The following is a 22,227-nucleotide window of genomic DNA, read 5'->3' as shown; positions in this document are numbered from 1 at the left end:
GATTATTTATTCACATTTTAAAATTCATTCAACAAATAGCAGACGAAATCTAGTTGTTACGTCAATTGAAAGATGGCACTCGACTTTTCGAGCATGTTTTAGAACTTTCTGGTTAAAATACTAGTAGATCCTTACCGATCCTTTATCCTTGTTTCTCTGCTCGCACTCGAGTGCAGATCATACAGTCCTGTCGTAATTGTAGTGCCAGTTGAAGTTCGCTTGTGTTTTCCTAATTGGAATAACGATGGCCAAGTGGGGCGAAGGAGATCCACGGTGGATCGTCGAAGAGAGGCCAGATGCCACTAATGTGAATAACTGGCACTGGTAAGTATATCTACCGGAACCTGCTTATACGACGGCAATTTACTAATTATACCATTGTTTACAGGACAGAGAAGAATGCATCCCAATGGTCTAAAGATAAGATTGATGAACTCTTAAATGGCCTGGAAATAAATGACATAATTGGTAACATTCATTACAATATGTTAAGACTCGAAAGTTTTACATCCGACGTTTTATATGTTTTAGGTAACTGTGTTATAACTGAAATAGAGAAGATGGAAGGAGAAGCCTCTGCTAACAATCGCAAGGCTAAACTCATTTTTTTCTTTGAATGGACCCTCCATCTCAAGTGGAGTGTAATGAATGATGAAAGGCATACAGTAGTACTCCCATATTCATAACTATCATCTTATTACAGGGGAAAGTGAGTGGTACCACTAAAAATATAGAAGGCACCGTCATCATCCCCAATTTGAGTGACGAAAACAATGCCGATGAGGTTGATGTCAACGTCACAACATCTGCTACAGGCCCTGATGCAGATGCCATGAAGCAGTTGATGCGAACTGTAGGGGCCAAAGTGATCAGAGAACAACTTGCAAAGTACATTAAAAGTTTAAAAGAAGGTTAATAACAATATATTTGTGTTTTTGTATGAAAGTTGATGTATCGTTAATGCTGATTCTTGTTTTGTTTCCCCTTTGTTGTTTCATCAGATTTTACCCAAGGTATGATTTTACCGAAAAAGGATACAGAAGTCAAAAATGGCGACAAGACCCAAGTTACCAAGGATCCCGGTGTGAAACTGCCATCTTCTGTTAGTACTCCCGATTTGAAACAATTGCAGATTGGAGTAAAGGTTGAAATGCAATCGTATACGTGCAACCAGAATTTCAAATGCCCACCAGTTGAATTGTACAACGTCCTAACGCAACCCGAATTGATGCGAGCATTTACCTGCGCCTCGGTGCAGGTCAATCCTTCGGTCGGAGGCAAATTCAATCTCTTTGAAGGCAACATAACCGGGACCTTTGTTGAACTGGTAAGTTATTCTACTTTGAAATGTGAAATGGTGCAATCGTCAATAATCTTTTCCATAGTTGCCCAACAAGAAAATTGTCCAGAAATGGAGATTTAGAACCTGGCCAGAAGGTCATCATTCGACGGTGACTATAGAACTGAAAGATGAAGGAGACTCTACGAAGTTGTCGTTGAGTCAGAGTGGAATTCCCTCTACGTAAGAAATTGAGTTTTATAATTGATGCATTCAAGTTTATATTTGAAATTTTTCTTTATTTAAAACAGCGAATTCGACAAAACTGTCGAGGGATGGCAAAGATACTATTGGGAAGCGATCAAACGAACTTTTGGTTTCGGCGCATTTCTTCTTTGATCACCGGCCAGACAAAATGACATACCTCTCCTATCGCTCTCACAAAAATCCTTTTGTCGCCTGTATTTGAGCTATTTACACTTGTCTGCTGTCATGATTAGTTCAATTCAACAATTTCTTTTTTTTTTCGGTTTTCCTTCTCTGGATCAAAGTTTGGTTACGTAATCTTGGAAGAAAATGAACGGAACCAATTCCTGATGAAACCAAATCCTCAATTATTTTTATTTACTTTCCATAATTGAAGGTGGCGCGCAAGCTGCTGTTGGGGGAAGAGGTGGGTGTAGTACAGCTCGGCGCACCGTACAGCCACGAATATTTACATCCATATAAAAATCCATTCAAATTATTACAGTCAAGAAACTGAAAGTGGGAAAGAAAACAGCCAATTAGAAACGGGTTGACCTGTTGGAAAATTATCACAGCACATTGAAAGTTTCACATCAATAGAGAGACAGAATAATAATTATATAATCGATCATATATTATATTATATGTAGTAGAAACACAAAAGGAAGGAAAGAAACGCTCACAACGCCAAAGCGATTATTATTATTTTTTTGGGGGGAGTATTTTTTCGAAATATTTAAAAGTTGAAACACGCACACACAAGTCACAAATGTTTACATGTCGAGCCTTTTGTCAAAATAATAATTCATTAGAAGAAATTGTGTTTCTTTGGTTAGCCTTTTCCAAAGGAGGGAGGATTCTCCTGGGTAGAGAGAGACGTGACTAGAGTCGAGTGTGAATGGGTAATTATTTTATATATATAATTATTACCAATTTTGGCTTTTGGCATGTCCTTAATCATGTCTCATTTCAACGATAAGACGACAGCGGGTAAGGGGGTTCGATTTGGTCATAGGTACAGGTGGCGTAGAGGCCCTCGACCTCTTGCGGGATGACTAAATCCTCGCTCTGGTAGCGACTGGATTGGCGGTGCAACTGCCGCAAGAACAAGGAATTGCGGGCGTGTTGGTTGGGCAGGAGCGTCGGCTGGGATTGAGCGTTGTTGAATGACGAGCGGAAGGGATAGTGCTGGACGCCTCCACCGCCTCCGCCGCAGGGATTGAAATTCGGCGGGGCAGCGGCGCAACTGTTGGATCCAGCGTGGATGGTCGACGGCAACGTGGCAGTCAAGAAGGGCGGCTGGTAGTCGATGATTTTACTTCCAGCTGCTGCGACTAATGGAGGAGGCGGATGTTGTGGCGGCGGCGGAAGCAATTCCAGCCAATTGGGCACCAACGGCTGACTTGAATTTCGCCCACCACCACCGGCCTCGGCTAATAACTGGGGGACGCTGCGGCCGGCAGCCGACGGCTGATAGCGGAACGGCAATGAGGCCGACGAATTGCGGATTAGCGTTGTGGAAGCGTAAGCAGAAGCGGCCGTCATGTTGGCGGCCGTCGGCGGCTGAAGGCTGTGCTGCTGTTGCTGGTGGTGGGATGACGATGCAAATGACGACATGCTGGGATTAGCGTGATGAAACACTTCGGCGTAATCGGGGCCCAGCTGGGGATGGACGTCTTTGGACGGGTCGTTGGAGTTTGACGACGAATGATTGGCCCACGGTTGATGAGACGGAAGCGGCCACAGCAAGTGATTGCTCTGATTGCCGCGGGTATTCGACCTGGATCGGCTGCTCCCACCGTCCCGGCAAACTTTCCGTCTGCGCACAATCACCACCAGGATGACAGTCAGCAGGAGAACCAACAGCGTTCCGCCCACCAGCATAATCATCAAAGTTTCCTGTGCGCATCCCCAGTAATGAAACGTTTTCCGTTAGAGACTCGATCATCATCATCATCGAAGCTGGACTTGATTGAATTGGCTTTTACCTGGGCAACGTGGGTCGGAAACGAGTTGGGAGCTTCCTGGTCCGTCATGGGCACCGTCGACGTCGATTGATTCATTTCGATGGAGAGGACAAGGGCCGGCGAACTGGGACCCAATCCGACCAGAGTCCAGGCGGCTGCCCTGAAAGCGTAGCGAGTTCCGCCTTCCAATCCGCCCACAGCGATGGACGTCGAAGTGGAAGGAAGCGTCAAATTGGCCAGCAACATGTTGGTCTCGGCGGAGTAGACGAAAATCTATTTTGACCCGCCACGCAAAAGGATTGGATTATTTGTTTTGTACTGTATTTGAAATGGCCAGAGTCGGTGTGAGGATGTATACCTGGTAAGCGGTGATGAGTCCGTTGCGTTGATCGACGGGCGGAGGCAGCCACTGGACCAGGACGCTGCTCTCGTTGAATTGTCTGACGGTGACATTTTGCGGATATCCGCTCGGCGCTGTGCGGTCAACAATGGACATGAGTTTACAAATGGGTGTACGTGTGTGATTTAATCGAATTTTGAAAGAATGTTATTTTTTTCGTTTTTACCATCTGGATGGGTCCTGACTGTGCGGCTGTTTGACGGGCGGCCTTCGACGGCGCCATAAAACGGAACCAAAAAGACGGTGTAGTTGGTGTCCGGCCTCAATTGCGAAAGGGTGTAGGTCATCGATCCGGGGTCCTTGACAGTGTGGGTGGACCGGACGGTGGGCAGAGTGGGCGTCGCCGTTTCAAAGTGGAAGAGATAGAGGCCCTCGATGTAACTCTCGCCGTCGACAATGTCCCAGTGGAGCTGGACGGCGGTGGAGCTGATGGCCTGGACGCGATCCAACTGCATCAAAGAGCCGGAAAGGAGGTCACGAGTCTGGACGACGTCGGGATCGGCCAGCGAGTGAGCCGCAGAGTGGATCCATTGTGAAACGGGACTGGGCAATGAAAGGCCGTGAGAGTTTTCAGCCCGCACGAGACAAAGGATCCAACTGCCCGCCTTCAGCCCCTCAATCGTGTACGTATTGGCTTTCAACTTCCGGACGGCCACTAGCCAGTGCCGAGTCTCTACAGCAGCAGAAAAAGAAGAAGATTGATTGCTGCTGGGCAGTTGTTCACCCCAAGTCCAAGAGCCGGGCAACAGGGCCTCCGACCAAGTCGAAGACGGGCTATAAATTTCCACCGTGTAGCCGACCAGTGGCGAGGCCCCCATTCGACTGCTGCTCTGCCACGTGATGGTCACCGAATGGGCCGTCTGGTTGGTGTGCACGGGTTGTGACGGAGGTCCGGGCAAGGCCAATGGATCGGACGGTGCCCGATTGAAAGCCACGTTGGGATTTATGGGATTCTCCACTAGTAAAGTGGCCGTCCAGGAAGAGACGGACATCAGAGTGCTGCTGCTGCTGCTGGTGTTGTTGGTTCGCTTAGCTCCGACAGCCCAGCATGTATACGTGCCGGAATCTTCCGGCTGTAGGTGATCGATCTGGAGGGAACCAGTTGGGAGGATGCCCAGTCCCGGTTGACTCTGATTGACCGGCTGGCCGTTGCGGGTCCAATAGATCTCGGCTCCGAGTCCAGGCCCATCCGGTTGGGTTTGACATTGAAGTAGGGCCGGCGAGCGGATGGGCAGCGTCTGATTGGCCGGGCCGATTTGAAAGTAAATGGGCACCGAGAGAGAAGGGACCGTGATTTCCAGGTTGACCCGAGCCAAAAGAGCCCCGCCCGGATTGATGGCGGCGCAATAAAGCGGACCGGCGTCTTCCGTTTCCAGTTGGCGGATGCTCAACGTTCCGTTGGCGGCGATTTGCCAGCGGCTGGTGTTGGTGTTGTTGCCAACGTCCAGCGGTCCCATTTCCCTCCGCCAGAAGATGAGCGGCGGGGGGACGCCGTTGACGCTGCAGTCGACCGTCAGCGATCCGCCGGCCTCGCTAAGGATCTGCGGCGGCGGCTGGACGCTCCAAGTGGGCGGAATGAGAACGGTCAACACCGTCAGAGCCGAGGCCTTGCCGACGGCGTTCTCCACTTCACAGACGTAGCGGCCGGCATCGGTCAGGGCGACGTGCTGGATCTATTAGATGGAAGCGCAACACGTGAGCAAAATAAGCAGAAATGAGAAAAACGATTAGGATTTTTGTTTGTTGGCCGGATGGATTATCGATTTAGGGTCGTCGTCACTACCTTGAACGTGGATCGATTTGCCGTGTCGTCCGACTTGACTGCAGCTAAAGAAGAATCTCCGTTTGAATCCAATCGACGCCAGGCCAGTCTGGGTGCCGGATCACCGGAAGCCTGGCACTCGAAAAGGGCCTCCTCTCCGAGTACGACGACCAGCTCATTTTGCGGAACAGAAACTTGAGGACGAACTGCGTTTGTGTGTGGAAGAAATGAAAAATAAAAGAAATGCAGATATGGGGGTTGTTGAATGACTGGGCTGGAAACAAAAGGGACGACGAATGAATAGGAACGGGGGTGGTGCGTGTTATTTTGTTCCAGCAGTGATTATTGCGACCGTGGGGAGTTGGAAAAATAAAATAAAAGGCGGTTTGGTGTGGTTGTGTGCTGCCCCGACGGCGAGATATGCATTTACAGTTCAGTGTGTGTTTATATGCTGACGAATGAGGAGGAGGATCGACGAGGATAAGAGCTACGAAAAACTACTCGAGTCTTCCGTCTGCCGGAAGGAACGAGTCCAACTAATTATTCGCCCACAGCGAAGTAGACCAAGAGCAGCTCGTAGATTGCAGTGCTGCTACTGGGATGGATGAGAGTTTTTTCTTCTTCTTTCCTGGCCGTCATTCTTTTCAGTCGAGTGGGTCGGCAGGATCGAGCCACGGCAATGTCAGGGGGGTTCTCTGTTCCTACTTCAACTTTCGCGCCGAGTAAACCATTCAAAATGGATTGGAAGGAGGGGGTGGGTGAAAAGGGCACCCGAACCAGTCGACCGTGTGCCACGCAAGTCGTGAAAAAGGGGGGAAGAAATAACACAAAAACTTGTTGTCGGCAGTTTTTTGTCCCAGCAGTTGAATTTCACTCAAAAGTGGATCATATCACAAACAGCCAAGCGAAAACTGCTGTCCAGGGGTTTCGATATTTTTAAATGGGAAGAAGAAGAATAAGAAAAATGTGGAAAAAGTTGCTTTTGTGCTTTACCGTAGACAGACAATGAAATGGCGGGCGACTCTCGTGTTGCCGCCATGTTGTGAGCGACGCACTGGTACTTTCCCTCGTCGCTGGCTAGCACGTGCCGGATAATCAGATCGCCCGTCTCCTCCACGTGAACCCTTTTATTATTTTGGCACGAACGAGAAAGATAATCAAGTGTGTCGTCGCATCATTAACGCATCGTCAAATTCAAATTGTTTTCAAAATAATTTAAAATAATAACGAGGGTATACTCAGTCGAAAGGAGGGATCATTTATACCTTTCCTTGTCCAGGGAACCCAATTCGTCATCCCATTGTCCTTGGATGGGGACACCGTTCTTTTTCCACGTGACCTCCGGTTCCGGCTGGCCCCTGGGCGACACGCAGTGGAAACGAGCCGGATCGCCGACAACGGCTCGAGTCGATTCGGGTAGTCGGCGGAAATCGGCTTGCAAATCTGCAATTTTTTCGATGGAACAAGATGATTAGAATTGGACAACATCAAAAGTTTATCGCCATAATATTAAATGAGCATCTCTTTTGGTGCCCTGGACCGTGTGATTAACTTGCTGGTATTAGTAACATCTTCCGTCTCTGTCCGCTACATCGGCCCAATGGACTTTTTTCTTTTTTCCTCAACATCCGGGAGACCATTCCGGCTCTCTGGTTGCCGCACGTACAAACTTTTTCGGATGAGAAAAGGGAAAGAAAAACTAACGTCGACGACGACTGGGTCTAGTCTAGTCGGATTGGACTCGATGGACGTCTTTCAAGTTGAGTCCCCGGAGAGAATCAGGTCGGCGGGGGATAGTAGTGGTGGTATTAGCTTTTTTCTTCTCTATGCATTTTACTCTTTTTTATTCCAGAAAAACGAAGGGAAGAGGAAAGGAATGGCGTGGGGAAGTTAAGAAGAACAGTCGGACTGTATGGCATCTTTCCCCCCTACCCTCCTACCCCAGTCCATGGCAGTTCAGCAGTGGATCGATCCGGCTTATATTCCACTGTACTGGATGTGTAATATAACATTACACATGGTGAGCGTAGTGTAGTGTAATATATAGAACATTCTCTCCCCCCACCCACTAACTAGAAAAAGGGGGAATGGGATTCGTTTTCGTGTGTGTGACCAGGGAGTCGGAAAATCAAACGATCCCGTTCCAACATGATGTAAAAGCTCTTTCTTCTTCTTCTTCTTCTCTTTCGTCTTTTACTTCTGCCGGGGGGAACAAACAGCCAAAAGTCCAATAATAACACAAGACGTGGGCCCGACCAGATTCAGACAATATCGTCGTTACACTTTTGATGAATAGAAAACAGGCAGTACGGGCGGCGGCCAGAAAGAATAGAAATGGCTCTTGTTGCTGGATGCCAAATTCCTTGGGACGGGGGGGTTGTTGTAATTCGTCTCTTTTGTTGTCTTTCATGTCGGACGAAGGCAACAACACGAACGAAGAGTCGGTCAATAGAAGCGAAACAAGAAAAGGTGGCGCGGAATGATGAGATTAAACGCCAGTGGCGGATAGATTGGACGGATCGCCTGTGCTACTCCTGCAAGAAGGGAAAGAAAGGGCACGTTTTTCTTGTTCCCGCTTGTTCCAGCAGCAGCAGGAGGGACACGAGCAGCAGCCACGTTACATTGTAGAGCGCGGGATGGGACGCATCAGCAGCGGGAGCAATTGGATTAGACGTCATTACACGTCTTCTTCTTCTTCTTTCTTCCTCATTTTCCTCCATTCTCTCCTCCTCCTTCTCTTCTCCAACAACTCGCCAGATGATGGAAATAATCTCGTCCATTTCCTCTGCTGCTGGCAAGGCCGTCCTCCCCCCTCCTCTGCTTGCACACAGAGAGAGAAAACGACAGCCAAGAAGATATAGCCACTTTGTATTGATTGTGTTTTTCTTTCCTCCTCCCTCGCTCCCTCCTTCTACTCCTCGTCGGATGTGTCGTCGTCGTTGTGCGATTGTTTGTCTTGCTCCTATTTCGAGTGGCGCCGCTCCTACATGCAGCCACCCCAGTCCCGTTTCTTCTTTTTTGGCTGTCGGTTGTAACCCAATCAATTTCCAGGCCACACTCGCGTCGTTGATGCGTGAGGGAATGTCGCCCGAATTGCAATTGTTATGCCATTTGGCCGACCAGCTGAGATTTCGCACAAGCAAATCCTCTGGCCAAAATTCTTCTTCTCTGCTGCTGCGCTCCTGCTGATTTGAATACAACTTGGCATCAAAGGATTTCCTGAAAAAGGATCGGCGAAAAGAGGTGGACAACAACAACAACAACCAAGAGTGAAGCATCAAAGCAGCAGCAGCAGATGGAAGCGGGGATATGGAGAGAGAGGAGAGCAGCTGGATCGAGTCAGTCGAGCGTAAATCTTGTATAAATCTCTGCTCCTGGTCCATCCATCCATTCGTAGCAGTGAGCAAAGAATAAAAGTAGAAGAAGAAGAAGCGAAAGCGTTTCATTTCATGTGATTGATGCGCCGAAAAAGCCCCTCGAGTCCAAAGACACCCCTGGACAATCCCCGTCGTTTGTTGCTCCAAGGGAAACGCGCGCTATAGTACAAGAGAGTTGGCGGAGACTTTGATCCTATGCGCCCCGGTAAAGATCCCCCCCGGCACACACACACACATTGTGTGCATCAAGTCATAATACAAATCGTCCTTCTTCTCCTTGCTGCTCTTTTGCAAGACGTTCAATCCCCCCACGTCCTCTTTAGCCGCGGCGTGAAGGAGGAGCTCGAGATGGATGGATGGATGGATCCCTTGCAGTCTGAGAAGTTGAACAAGGAGTTGGAGGGGGGAGAGAGAACAAGATGCGGTGGCTGATGAATCGAGACCGCGTGATTCAACGACGGATGAGCCAATCAGACACAATCCTTTTCTCTTCTTTCTCTTTTCTCATGTGGTCGCTCCCCACCACTTTGCAGCAGAGATGGATGGATGGATGTGTGTGCTGGGGCTCTTTTTTTTATTATTATTTCCTCATTTCCCGATTTTCTATTTTGGCTTTTCATTATTTCCCCCTTCTGTGCCGGTCGGATGGATGCGAGGAATCGAGTTTTTATAATCCACCGCCTAAGAATTTGCTTGTTATTGTGTTGTGTTGTGTTGAGTCTTTCAACTTTGCCTTTCTTCTTCTTTCTTTTTCTTTTTTCTGGATCTGTCAAACGAGCGGGCCGAGGCCGGAATCGAATCAGTGGCGGCGGCAGCGGCGGGTCGACTGAAGAAGAAACAGAACTCGATGGATGGATGGATGGATGGGGTGGGTGAGGGAGTAAGGAAAAAAAAAGGGAAAATTTGGTCTCCTCCCCTTTTATCGGTGATGGGTTTAGATAGAGAAAAGAATCGAATCACATTGTAAACAGCTCAGACACACGGGGCGCACAAAGTGTCTCTGTGTGTGGGGCCTTTTTTTTCCTTTTCTCCCCTTCGGATGGATGGATGGATGGCGCGCTTCGTGCGATGGATCGTGCGACACATTGGCGACACAAGCCGATCGTATTAACATAATGTGAGCGCCGGAACAGCAAAAGATGAGAGAGAGTCGCTTGACGGAAGAGAACAAGAAGAAGAAATAATAATAAAACGACATTTTTTCTCAAAAATGTACTTTTTTTTCGTCTAATCTCGTGGAGGCCATCAATTCCGGGGGGCCGTAAAAGAAGAAGAAGAGAGTCGCTTTCCTCCTAGAGAAAAAAGACGCCGACGTCGTTACTGGGCGTACAGCCGAGCAAGAGAAGAAGAAAGAGAGAGGCGGATGGGTGGGTGGGTATTGATCGTGCGGCTGCTGTCTCTACTCTCTCGGATTCGCTTTTGTTATTTACCCAAGAGAGTTGATGGGCTAAAGAAGAAAAGGGTCCTGATATAATGTACATGTATGTCTAAGGTACAGTTGTGTGTGCAGCGCTACGACAACTTTTCCTCCTCCTCCTACTTCTACTCTTCTTTTTCCACCCCGTCCTGCAGGAGAGGAGGCAGTTGCTCGAGTGTAGCAAAGGAGTCGGGTGGGTGGGTGGTTGTTGCTGTTGTTGTCATCATCACGGGGAGGCGCACACACAATTCTACTTTTTCCTTTCCCTTTTCCTTGTCGGCCGGCCGTGGGGGAGGTGGAGGAAGAGCTTGTAAAAATCGAATACTACACCAACAGTCGTCGCCCCCTTCTCCGTCGTCTACACCGTTAAGAGTTTTTAGAGGGATCGACGTCGTCGTCCCCCAACTGCTCTTGTATAAATTTATACATCCCCCCCTCTACACTTTTCTTCCTGCCAATTTCGCCGACGTTATTCCATCCGACTAGAATAAACCCTACCACCCCCTACCACCCTCCTACCACCGCCAATGAAATCAAAAGGGAAAAAGTCGCCAGGGCCTCTAGGCCGAGTGATATTCTCGCGTGTTATTTTTATCACAATATTACATTATTTATCCCTTCTTCTTTCTTTTTCCCTTTTTATGCGTTCCAGGCTCTTTTTTTCCCAAAGACTGGAACGCTCGAGGGGGCGACGCGCGTGTGTCAACAGCACGCGACGTCCATCCAGCAGCAGCAGCGCCTCGCCCTTCATGTACACACACACAAGGCGCATTACACAATTTCTCTTTTTCTGTCTCTCCGCTTTGCCACGGCTCAATCGGATCGGAATCAGCGGCCAACTCGACCGTGTTCCCTTTCAACTCGACTGTGCAACTGTGCGTCGATAACGAAAAACAGGCGACTCGACGGCGCGATGGGAAACAACAAAAAAACAACAAATCTCGGCTCCTTGTTTTTTCAAAAAGAGAAAAATAATTCCGTGAAAAAAAGGAAGGAAGGGGAGACGCCGGTTGTTGTTATAAAAGAGTCACCCGATCCTCCTGCCTTGTAACTAAACAGGAAAGACAAAAGGGATTTGCTATGGCTGCTCCCTAGACTCTTCTCCTGCCAGTTAGTTGCAACTCTATGAGACTCTGGTCCCGGCTCTAACCTTAACCATCCAATGGGCAAACGGGCGGGAGTTGATCACGTCCATCAGTCGACGACGACGCTGCTGCTGATATTTAGAAGCAAAGTTGAATAACGGGGGAGATGGAGATCCACGTCACGTTGGATGATGGACGAGTTGGCGCTAATAGTTTCAAAAGGGACGACGACAACGGACGAGAGGATCAGCCGGGGGAAAAAGATCCACAGTGGGGCTGCACGGGGATGGATGGATTGCATAAAAGATGAGCCGCTCCGGGGATTTGAATCCGATTTGAATGGCAGATTAACGTTCAAACGTCAAGGAAAGGAGCCCGGCCAACTCCAGCCCAGCTCCCTAGCTAGAAAAGCCGGGCAGAGTGGAGATACTAGACGGGATAAAGGTCACCTGGGTGGGAATCAAAGATTCATGCCAGAAGATAAGGGAATAGGAAATGTGACGGGCAGGACAGGGGCAACTGCTTACAGGCGACGGTTAAAGTTGCATTGCGGCTCCTGGCCTGGCCGGCGGCGTTGCGGGCCACGCACCAATAAGTCCCGGCGTCGCCGCGACTAGCCGGCCCGCGACTTTGGGTGACACGCAGGAAGAAAAGGGCCCCGTCGGGCAGGACGAGTCGGTGTCCGCGCGGCTCCAGCGGCTCTCCTTCGCGGTACCACGTCACCTCCGGTTGGGGCACGCCGTCAAAGGCGCAGCGCAATGTGGCCGGCTCATTGCGCAAAACCGTCACGTTGGTCGGGTCGTCAATAATCCGAGGCGGCACTCCTCCTCCTCCTCCTCCTCGATTGCCAGTCGTCTGCTGTTGCGATGGACCGGCTATTCCTATCAAAGAAGAAGAAGAAGATGATCAAAAATGGGTGAGTGTGTAGTATATGTACATTCATTATGTATTCAGGTCATTGGTGAGCTCGAGTTTCCTCCCCCCCCCCCCCCCCTACTGCAGTTCCTTGCCCGGTACAGCAGGAGCAGGAGCAGGAGCAGAGTGTAGCTTTAGTTTAGTCGATTCAATTAGGAGGCTATTCATCGACGATGTTGCCATGACGATCCTTTACCAACTCCAACGTCAGAGTATAGGAGACGGATGGATGGATAGAAGGACGGACAGACTGGGGGGGGGGGGGTTATTATATCGCCCCCCATCCTTCGTAATAGTAAAAAAAAGTTGCGTCTTCTTTTCTTAGGGGATTGTCTGCTGCCGCCAGGAAATCAAAATGTCGACGTGACGCGAGCCAAATGCATGTCCGTTTCCCGTGGCCTCTCCCACCAAGCCAATACGACTGCCAGGCCTTCAAATGAAAAAAGTACCCACAAGCCCAGGGAAAGAAGAAGAAGAAAAAGTTCCTCCTCTAAGCCTCTTTTCGACTCTTTTTTCTTCCATGATACCCTTTAAATAATAAAGAAGAAGGAAAAAGGCAAGCAGAACCAAAAGATGCTCTTATTTATGTAATCTAGAAGCGAACGGGGGAGGAGGCAAAAGTTGGCCGTGCCCAGCATCTTTGATTATATACATCCCCCCACCGAAAAAGTTATTGCTCTCTCCCTCCCACCGTTGAATAGTTGATAAATAATAAAAAGAAAAATCCCCCCGCCTCAACAACCACCGACAAACAGGAGCGAGGTGCATTATTACGTCTCTCACTTCTTTTTTTTTCTTCTTCTTCTCCCGAGGCTTTCATATTATTGGCGGGCGCCCGCGTCTTTTTCATCTTTCCTCTTTACGCAGCAGCAGCCGAGAGAGAGTCTGAACGAAGAGGATCAACATATTAAAAGCGAATAGTAGCTCCTAATAATAGTCGTTCGGGACTAGACTGGACTTTTTTCTTTGTTTTTTCAATTACAAGGACCGTGGTGGGTCAGTTGCCGTCGTGATAATCCAGCGGAATTAAGACCCACTTTCCCGCATAGAAAAAAGATCATTAACTGGGCAGAATGAGAAAAGAGAGAAGGAGGAAAAGGGGAGGAATTTTTGATTGGCCGTTTTGAAAAACAAATAAGACGTCGGATTAAAAATTCCCTTCCACCCACCCATCCATCCCATCCAGCAGCGTCGTCGAGTGTTGACTCTTTTGTTCCCGTTTCGACGACAACCAACGCACAGCAAATATCTTTTAGCCAGACAACAGGGCCGGATGGATGGATGGAAATGTGGCTGGCTGGCTTGATTCGGTTCGACTATTGTTTCGCTCTCGGCGGCTGCCAAAGTGTTTCCCCCTCTCCCCTACCCCAGTCGGGAACAAAAGACTTTTCGTCCGTTGAAGAGGAAAGAAAAAAGAGTCTCGGTGGTGGTGCACGACACGCCGGTGCCTTATTATTCCAAAACTGTTTCCTTTGAAATCGGGTGGATGGGTTATAAAAAAGGCGCAGCCGAGTAGTCCCGAGGAAGGAAGGAAGGAGCTTGAAAACTTGATCCAATTTGGCAAACATTGAAATAACCCGAGTGCGAGGAGCGCCCATCGAACAACAACAAGAAAGAAAAGGGATGAAATTGGTAAAAAAGGCAGTCGTGCAGCGGGGCAACTAATTAAAACCCGTCCCGACTCTTCTTCTCTTGTCTCGGTGTCTCGAGTTGCACGCGGGACAGCCAAAAGTCAAGTGTGTTTCCACTTTCAGCATAGCAACGACGACGTAATCATCCATATATAATATAAGAACAAGCTTTTGGGGGAGGAGCTTATTCATATCGCGGATTTTTGGGGGAGGAGCTTATTCATGTCAAAACATGTCAAAACATGCCCAAACATGCCCAAACCAATCACCACCAGATGTCTATAGCGTCGCCGTGATGACGCAATCTTCAAGTAAGGTAGACCTAGTCACTGGGCAAATAACAGAAAAGCGAATAGCAAAAGATTCCGACTTTACGCTAGACCGAAGTTCCTCGGATTTGACCGGGGCTCAGGTTACTCGTTTAAAACTAATTGAACAATGTTCGTTAGCCCTTAAAGTATGATTACTATTCAATACAAAAAGTTAAACAGCATAAACATAATTAGGAATCTAATTAAAACAGTGGAAATGGACAGTGCCAAACGGGATTCCTCTGGCCAAGTCTATAAAGGCAGCCCCAAAACGACCATAGCAGACAGCAGTTTTATATTGCAAACACCCTACATACCATTGGTGAAAATGATATTCGAAATTTTTGCAGTCTTGTCAATGCTTATCATTTTTATTGGTTTGATCATACTTCAAATTTGGCATCTATATGCCTTAAATAACCTACGTTTAGGAACATTGGCTGTTGAAAATCGTATTCGGGCGGAAGTGGACCGCCAAAATCCAAACTCGGCATTCATATATCGTTAACCGAAAAAATGATTAAAAGAAAAAAATAAAAAAAAATCCAAAAAAACCAAAAAAAACACAAAAAAACCAAAAACAAAAAAAAAACAAAAAAACCACAAAAAAACCAAAAAAACCAAAAAAAAACCAAAAAAAACCAAAAAAAAACCAAAAAAACCAAAAACAAAAAAAAAAAACAATAAAACCACAAAAAAACAAAAAACAAAAAAAAAAACAAAAAAAAATAAAATAAAACAAACAAAAAAAAACAAAACAAAACAAAAATAAGCTGCAAATGTACACCTTATTTTATTGGAAAAAACGCTTGGCAATAAGTTGAGTCTGAATCAAGCCCAACTGACAGACTCCGATTCTAAGCTGCAACCACTGGCCTGATTTTATTTGAAAAAAAAAAAACGCTTTGGCAACCGGGGCTCAGGTTGCTCGTAATTTAAATAAAAAGTTTGTGCAAGACGAGACGAGCCACTGGCCGGTTGTTGCTGGAGCGTGAAAACTAAAAACAAACTTGTTCACGATCGTTTGTTTGGCAAATGAGGATGGCCATAGAGATTTAACAAGGGACATTGTGTGTGTGACAACGACGACGACGGAAATTCAATCTTGTTATAAGGATCATATCAAAGGAGGAGAGAGAGAAACAGGATCTTGGCATTCCAGCAGCCATCATGTCCTTCAATTGATCAAAAGACATTGGACAAATTCCTCTCCAGTTTCATTTCAACGAGAAATGGTGGCCCAGCACCCGAGCGAAATCCCGTCAAACAGTAAACGACAACCAAGTATATAATACCTCGTGCCGGTTCAATGAGGCAGCAGCAGCAGACCAGCAGAATCCAGCCGGAAAGGATAAAGAACGAGCGGGACGACAACCAGGATGTGGCCATCTTCGTTCGTTCGTTCGTCTTCGTTCGTCAGACGTTGCCCCAAGTTCGTGGCGGGCGGGGCGTTTCTAATTCGGACGTCTCACGTCTGGTTCTTTTTTCCTCTTTTCCAAAAAGGCGTTCAACCGATCATGGCACCGTTCCAAACGGATTCGCTTTCTTCTTCTCCGTTCACACAAACATCACACACGCACACACACACACACCGAGATACAATCACACGACAGACCACGAGGAATTGACCAGTAACACACACACGAGGTCGTGTCCACACACACACCGTCAAATGAATAGAATCAGTGCACACACAAGTAAGTGTGTGGGTTCAAATTGGAACGTGAATGGAATAATAATGGACGATTCACTGAGATGGAAAACGTTTTTCCTGGCCAACAAATGTATTATCGTGCAGAGTGACGGAGAAAATGATTCGACACCGACGGCGGTTACGGCCACACTGAGAGAGACGAACCCCCACACACGATCGTCAGCGCCATCGCTCGGCGAAAAATTGAAGCGGCAACACTGCGCAGGCGCAGACGACGTTAGACACGACTGACGTATTTATTTTTCCGCTCTATTAGAGAAAGCGGAAATCATTTTAAAAATATCAAGCAAGTGGGTGACGGTATAAAGTTGAGAATCATTTGTCACGACAGGAGAAAAAAGAAAAAGTTGGTGTTGGCAGCTGTTGTGAGGGAGGAGGAAGGAAAGTGGAATCACTAGCACGTCGTCTCACCCTCCTCACCCGATATCGCGCGCTGCAATCATTAATAATAAATTGTCGTGTACCGTATGCAACAAGAACAGACGCCGTTGCCACGGAGTACCAAGTGATTTCCTCTCCTTTTTTCTTCTTCAAAAAAATGTCTTTGCCGTTTCCCGCAGCAACTTCTTCTTCATCTTTTCATCAGCGTGCAGTTCAGCTCTGGCGCGTTACAATAAAGTTTTTTTGAAAAAGGAAATGCAAGTTCTTTTGGCTGCTCTGTCTGGCGCATTTATATTGCGTCTCGTCGTCGTCGCTTCCGTCGTGCAGCAGCAGCCGAACGAGCGACAAGATGAAATCCGTCTGAGCAGCAGGAGATTTTTGATGTGGCGCAATGTAGGAAAATGCTGCTGTACAAGTGCGTGAAGAAGAAAATGTTGTCATCTGTCATCAACTGCTGCTGGGCGGCGGGTCGGTGATATTTTTCCCACCCACCCTGGACGCCTTTTTTTTTATTTCCAGGCCCAGTCTTCTGCTTCTCGCATAATAAAATAACAGGGAAAATAACACAAACATCTCTAAACAAATATGTGGAATATCGTTTTTCCCTTCCCCTTCTTTTCTTATAGAGTATATGTCCCGAACAATAACACGCACTCGCTTTTCTACTCTTCATTTCTTTCTCTCTTGTTGAAATAATATTTTCCTTTTTATCTGGACACCGTCAACGGCAGCAGCAGCCCATCCAGTGCACAGTACACAGCTAGCTAGAGCGCCATATTGATTTTGAATAAATGATAAGCCCCCAGCAGAAGAAGAAGAAGAAGAAGAGGGTTGCGTCCGTTTTTTGTTTATACACCAGTGTGTGTATGCGCTCGGCTATTATATACTGAGAAAATAGTAGTAATAATAAAATAAAAAAGGAAACGAGGTCCACACACTCGACGAGTTCCCTTTTTTTCCACATGTATGAGATAGGCGCCCAGAAGAATAAACGAAAATATCAGCCCATAAATCATCAGTGACGACGCAAAGTTATTTCAAACACCAAAATAAAAGAAAAAGAGATTCTTCTCCTCTAGCTCTCAAATGCATCACCTTATAATTGTCAGAGTTTAAAATCTGTATATAGGCGACTGTCGTAATCCAGAGAAATGGTCATTGAAAATGCCATGGCCATCATCATTTCAAAACTTTTGCCATCCAGCATAATCCGACGTTGGCCGTATATAAAAACGTGACGAGTTCCCGTCCGTCATTAGGGAGAGAACAAAAAAAAAAGACGTGAGCGAGAGAAAGATGCATGAAGAGAAAATCCTCTTTTCTTTAAGCCATTTGCCGGATATTTTGGCCCGTCGAGCTTGGCTGCCTCATATCTTTTTGAAAAGGAGGAAGATGAGCGAGGGAGCAGTTGGCCGAGACTTGAGCTGTAAATTACGGCGGAATAGTCGGAGGAGGCAGGGGGAAACGGGAGAGTATATAAAAACCCAGGGCATCGTCAACAGCAGCAGAGACTATACGGCCGTGGATGATTCCCGTCGGGAGTGAAAATGGGAAGTGAAAGAAGAGACTCCGGGAGACCAGCAGCAGGGGCGTCCGGGTATACACCCAGCAGCTCAGCAGCAACCGAATAAGAGAACAACGTCAAAAAGGAGAAAAAAGAGAAAGGGGGCATCCCTATATCATTACGGGACTTTCGGGACTCGATAATCACACAGCATGTACCACCGAAATCCACTTGGCGCTTTTCTGTATTATATGAACTACACCCCCGGTCGATTCAGCAGCAAAAACCATCATTACACAAGTTTTTGTTGGGAGATTAAGAGCGGACGGAATATTATAATCTCTTTTCGGGTCTTCTTTGAACATCTGTCACTCGGGGGTCATACGATTTCTAGCTACCTCTCCACGGGGGCTCCTTTTGTTGTCGGGGGCTCTACTACTTATAATACAAGTCTCTCTCTCTTTTATAGATTGATATAGATAGATAGATCCTCCACACTTGAATGGGTGACTAGTCAATGAAAAAAGTGGCCCTTCATACGTCCTTATTGTGCAGCCAAAGGTAATACTACTGGCACAATAAAAAGAGTGAAAGGAGAGCAAACAATAGTTGTAGCCTACCTTCGTTTTTTTAGCGTTTTCCAATCTAATCTTTCGAAAGCCCTTGATTTACTACTGGGTAGATTTGTAGCAGTTGCCGTGACGCCACCGCCATCTCTCGGAATAATTTGATCTGTCAAGGTGATAGGACAAACAGCACAGGTTCCCTTGTTTGCTCCCCAACAACCAGTAAAAGTAGTTATGGTTGTTGTGTTGGAGATTTGACAGACCACTCCATTCTTCGCCATGGATACTGGCCAGGATGACTGTCGGTTACCTCTTTTGAACGGTGGTTCACCACCATCGAAAACTGCCATTTTCTGTGCGATTAATCCGTTGCAAACTCCCACAAACGATGAAGAAACTTCCAGCACTTTGCCAACTGAACTTGAGCTCAAACCCCGCACAGTTAAACAGACCTACTCTCGTAAGTTTTACGTGTTCTTTCTTTTCTACCTGCAAACCCTTAATTGTGTTGCTCTTCCCAGTTTGTGAAAACCTTGCGATTGATGATCTCAAAAAGTTGCAAGACTGGCTGCTACTGCAAATCTACAATACCTCTGACACGCTGGTTGGGCTGCTGCAGGAGAGACAGCAGCTGAGTGAAGAAGCTCATGTCCGACTTATCAGCATAGAGCAGCTACACAGGCTTCTGGAGGCTAGGTGTTTTTATCGTGGACTTTCCACTGGACTCTTTTCATGATGATTATTACTTACACTTGTCTGGTGATATTCAAGTCTTCTGCTGCATTTTCGATTTACCATTATGTACATTCTTGCAAAATGTTTCGTCACTTTACAGTATTGAATCAAGTGTTTTGTCTCGTAATCAATGAATAAATAAAACTAGTCACAGACATTTCATTTGAAATGTATTCTGGTCTTGGAGAAAAGGAATCATTGTTTTTGTGGTTTTTTTAAAAAGATTTTTTTTTGTGTGAGGTAAAATGAAACAAATTGCGAAATCGTCAACGGAAAGAAAAACAATATTTAGTCTCGACGCCGTCTCTTATCCTTGTCCTTGTCTGAGCGTTCCGCGTCAGTGGGTCGTTTGCTACTGGCCTTGCGGACGTCCGTCAAAAACTTGTCGAGGCCGAAAGGATCCTCTTCCTTCTCAAACTGAACTGGACCACTGCGGGAGCCGGAAGGACCAGAACGATCAGTTCCGCTAAATTCCTTATCAGGTACAAACCTGTAAACAAATGAAAAACAAAATGAGTTTCAACTTCATAAACCAATGCACCTTGAAAGTAGGTCAACTTACTTGCTGGTCTTGACAAGTTTATCCAAATCGTCGCCGTACAAATCTTGATCGAGGTTCTTGGTCGGACGATAGAGATTACTGGACAGAGTTCCTTGTTCACGCCAAGGTTTGTCGTAGACATTGTAGGCCTCATCATCGGCGAATCCACTGTCCATTCCACGAGTTTGGTTCAGTAAACGCTGATCGTACATGGTCTCGCCACTTGCAGAAGCTCGAGCAGGCATCCCCAATGCAATCTGCTCACTAATGTCACGCTCGCGTTGGCGATCGAGTTTGGATCTACGCGTCAATGGAAATTGTTAATTAATTGACTGGAAAAAGTTGAAAGGAAATCAAATGTTTAATACTTTTTATCGCCGGGAGCCGCGCGTGCAATGTTGCGCTCACGTTGACGCTCACGATGCCGTTCTTGTCTCAAGTTGTCACGCTCCGCTGCATCATCGTCGTCTTCACGAGCAGCAGCAGCGCCTGCACCGGGTCGCAGACCTGCTCTCTCTTCGCGGACTTGCTGCGCCAGCTGTCGCAGAGTATCTTCCTTCTTTTCCTTTTCTTTTTGCGCTTGTTTCTTTTGAAGTTGGGCGCGAAGTTCAACCGACTCTCTGGCCTTTCGATCGGCTATGTACAATGATTCGGCCAATTTCGCGAATTTCTCGTTAATGTGAACCTGCGAGAAACAACAACATTTAGTTGATTGGGGAAAGACACGTTTTTAGGTCGTTAGGGACGGCACCTGTTGAAGTCCTCGACCATCGGCTGCCAAACGTTTGTCAAGAGGAATGGTGTAACCTTTAGCGTTCTTCCAATTTGAAATGCAAGGCGGAATTTTCCATTCCTGTTGTTCCTTGACAGTTACTTTACGTGTAGGAGAATGCAACACGGGGGCAGGAGGAGAAGGTGGACCACGGGGGATTTTTTGGTTGATTTTGAACCTAGTGAAAAATAATCAGTCAATATGGGAATGAAATGAAATGGCACTTTTTCTAAAATTTACCTTGGGGGTTCCATGGGATCTTTTTGTACTTCAACCATGCGGATAATGCGTTGTTTGGCGCCAGAATTGAATTCATCACCCTGCTGTGCTGGTGTGTAGCGAATGAATTGAGCAGGGCCAGTTCTCTCTGCGGCACGGACTGGAAGAGCTGCTTCTACTTTGGCATTGGTGATTCTTTCCAGGGCTTGTCTCGTTTTCTCTGTTATATCTGCAATTTCATCGTCTGTGGGCTTGTGCAAAGAGGGATCATCCTCATTGGTAATTTCAGCAGGCAGGAGATCAGTGAATTTGGAGTAGACGTGTTTGTCCTTCCCATGGCCTTGCCTGGCAATAGCATCATATTTGATCTTTCCCTCTGCATCAAGTTGGATGGCCAAGGCATTTGACTTTTGTCCAGCCTGGTCTTTGCGACCCATGTCCATTGGATATTGGGCCATGTGAATTTCGGGAAAAGCACCTCCATCTCCGAAATCGGAAACATTTCGAGGCATCCATGAATCGCGATTTCCGTATGGTGGGATTGCCTTTGTGGCGGCCACGATGGCCGTTTGGCGATTAGCACGTTCCTTTTGCTCCTCGACATCTCGATCCCACGTCAACTGCGTTGGCGCTGGGAGATAACTGTATAAAATAACATGACCATAATTAATACATAGTTTAAATACAAGGAAATCAAAAAAATAATTATTATACCTTGATAACGACGCCATGTTTTCAGTCGAGTCTTTCAACCAAGATGTTGCCAAATACAAAAATTGTAACTCGAGAATAATTTATGATGCAACGTTGTCAGATTGTTTCTTCGCAACAGAGCGAGATAAAATGCGGGATATTTTCGGCTTTTCGCAACATCGACATTTTATTCGATACAAATTAAAAAAAAAAGAATATTATTAAATTATCCAGAGTTTACATAAAATTGTGTCTCCATCAATGGGATGGGGCGCTCAAGACGTGATGGGAATTATATAAAAAAAGGAAAAACGTCGTATCGATCCTGAAAACTTTTTACAAGATTGTGGCGCCGTGTGTGTGTGTATGCTCTGCGTTGGATGTATCCAATAAGGTTTAATGATGGGCGGAATAAATAGACGCACTTGAGATGAGAGTGTTAGCGCGCCTTTTCTTATTACAGTCTCTCTCTCATATTCCTTCCGACGTTTTTCTTCTCCGTTCCATAAAAAAATAAGAGCGCAGTCAACAACCTTTTTCCTTCTCCTCGCAGCCGTTCTTGGCATTTTTTACGGTAATGAGATGAAAGTCGAGAGTGGGTGGAAAAGAATAAGAAAGTCAAGTAATCCATACCCGCCCCGAGTTGAAATACGAACGCTTGTCAACTCTAATGGAACTTCGCGTCTCTTGCAATCTGCTTGTAATAACATCT

The 22,227-nt window shown here is 46.7% G+C and overlaps 4 protein-coding genes across 4 annotated transcripts; 2 read left to right on the top strand and 2 right to left on the bottom strand.

The window, feature by feature from the left end:
- Positions 1–65: 65 nt before the first annotated feature.
- Positions 66–1,881, top strand: LOC124188716 (activator of 90 kDa heat shock protein ATPase homolog 1-like). Its single transcript, XM_046581531.1, has 7 exons — positions 66–324; positions 389–468; positions 532–641; positions 704–911; positions 1,002–1,327; positions 1,386–1,522; positions 1,591–1,881. The coding sequence occupies exons 1-7, from the start codon at positions 245–247 to the stop codon at positions 1,676–1,678; spliced, it is 1,029 nt and encodes a 342-aa protein (XP_046437487.1). The 5' UTR covers positions 66–244; the 3' UTR covers positions 1,679–1,881.
- Positions 1,870–16,259, bottom strand: LOC124188710 (roundabout homolog 2-like). The gene is made up of 9 exons (XM_046581513.1): positions 15,686–16,259; positions 12,061–12,414; positions 6,920–7,097; positions 6,648–6,778; positions 5,676–5,860; positions 4,059–5,565; positions 3,851–3,966; positions 3,514–3,765; positions 1,870–3,424 (listed from the first exon to the last, which is right to left on the bottom strand). The coding sequence occupies exons 1-9, from the start codon at positions 15,777–15,779 to the stop codon at positions 2,495–2,497; spliced, it is 3,747 nt and encodes a 1,248-aa protein (XP_046437469.1). The 5' UTR covers positions 15,780–16,259; the 3' UTR covers positions 1,870–2,494.
- A 2,465-nt stretch (positions 16,260–18,724) lies between these two features.
- LOC124188708 lies at positions 18,725–19,485 on the top strand. The gene is made up of 2 exons (XM_046581512.1): positions 18,725–19,015; positions 19,077–19,485. The coding sequence occupies exons 1-2, from the start codon at positions 18,835–18,837 to the stop codon at positions 19,289–19,291; spliced, it is 396 nt and encodes a 131-aa protein (XP_046437468.1). The 5' UTR covers positions 18,725–18,834; the 3' UTR covers positions 19,292–19,485.
- LOC124188707 (puff-specific protein Bx42-like) lies at positions 19,444–22,027 on the bottom strand. Its single transcript, XM_046581511.1, has 6 exons — positions 21,537–22,027; positions 20,844–21,464; positions 20,583–20,781; positions 20,200–20,516; positions 19,853–20,131; positions 19,444–19,780 (listed from the first exon to the last, which is right to left on the bottom strand). The coding sequence occupies exons 1-6, from the start codon at positions 21,551–21,553 to the stop codon at positions 19,579–19,581; spliced, it is 1,635 nt and encodes a 544-aa protein (XP_046437467.1). The 5' UTR covers positions 21,554–22,027; the 3' UTR covers positions 19,444–19,578.
- Between the last annotated feature and the right edge of the window lie 200 nt (positions 22,028–22,227).

This window comes from Daphnia pulex, chromosome 2 (assembly GCF_021134715.1).
Source record: "Daphnia pulex isolate KAP4 chromosome 2, ASM2113471v1".
Taxonomy (NCBI): domain Eukaryota; kingdom Metazoa; phylum Arthropoda; class Branchiopoda; order Diplostraca; family Daphniidae; genus Daphnia; species Daphnia pulex.
Note: the sequence above shows the minus strand (reverse complement) of the source record. Positions and strands in the feature narration are given on the sequence as shown.

Excerpts from the sequence above, each read along its gene's own strand:
- LOC124188716 (XM_046581531.1), top strand. The coding sequence starts at position 245 with ATGGCCAAGTGGGGCGAAGGAGATCCACGGTGGATCGTCGAAGAGAGG. Across the intron at positions 642-703 it reads CCCTCCATCTCAAGTGGAGT|GGGAAAGTGAGTGGTACCAC; the intron begins GTAATGAATGAT and ends ATCTTATTACAG. Across the intron at positions 1,523-1,590 it reads CAGAGTGGAATTCCCTCTAC|CGAATTCGACAAAACTGTCG; the intron begins GTAAGAAATTGA and ends TATTTAAAACAG.
- LOC124188710 (XM_046581513.1), bottom strand. The coding sequence starts at position 15,779 with ATGGCCACATCCTGGTTGTCGTCCCGCTCGTTCTTTATCCTTTCCGGC. Across the intron at positions 7,098-12,060 it reads TGCAACTTTAACCGTCGCCT|ATTTGCAAGCCGATTTCCGC; the intron begins GTAAGCAGTTGC and ends AAAAAATTGCAG. Across the intron at positions 5,566-5,675 it reads CAAATCGATCCACGTTCAAG|ATCCAGCACGTCGCCCTGAC; the intron begins GTAGTGACGACG and ends TCCATCTAATAG.
- LOC124188708 (XM_046581512.1), top strand. The coding sequence starts at position 18,835 with ATGGATACTGGCCAGGATGACTGTCGGTTACCTCTTTTGAACGGTGGT. Across the intron at positions 19,016-19,076 it reads AGTTAAACAGACCTACTCTC|TTTGTGAAAACCTTGCGATT; the intron begins GTAAGTTTTACG and ends TGCTCTTCCCAG.
- LOC124188707 (XM_046581511.1), bottom strand. Across the intron at positions 20,782-20,843 it reads GATCCCATGGAACCCCCAAG|GTTCAAAATCAACCAAAAAA; the intron begins GTAAATTTTAGA and ends ATTTTTCACTAG. Across the intron at positions 20,132-20,199 it reads GCGGCTCCCGGCGATAAAAA|ATCCAAACTCGATCGCCAAC; the intron begins GTATTAAACATT and ends ATTGACGCGTAG.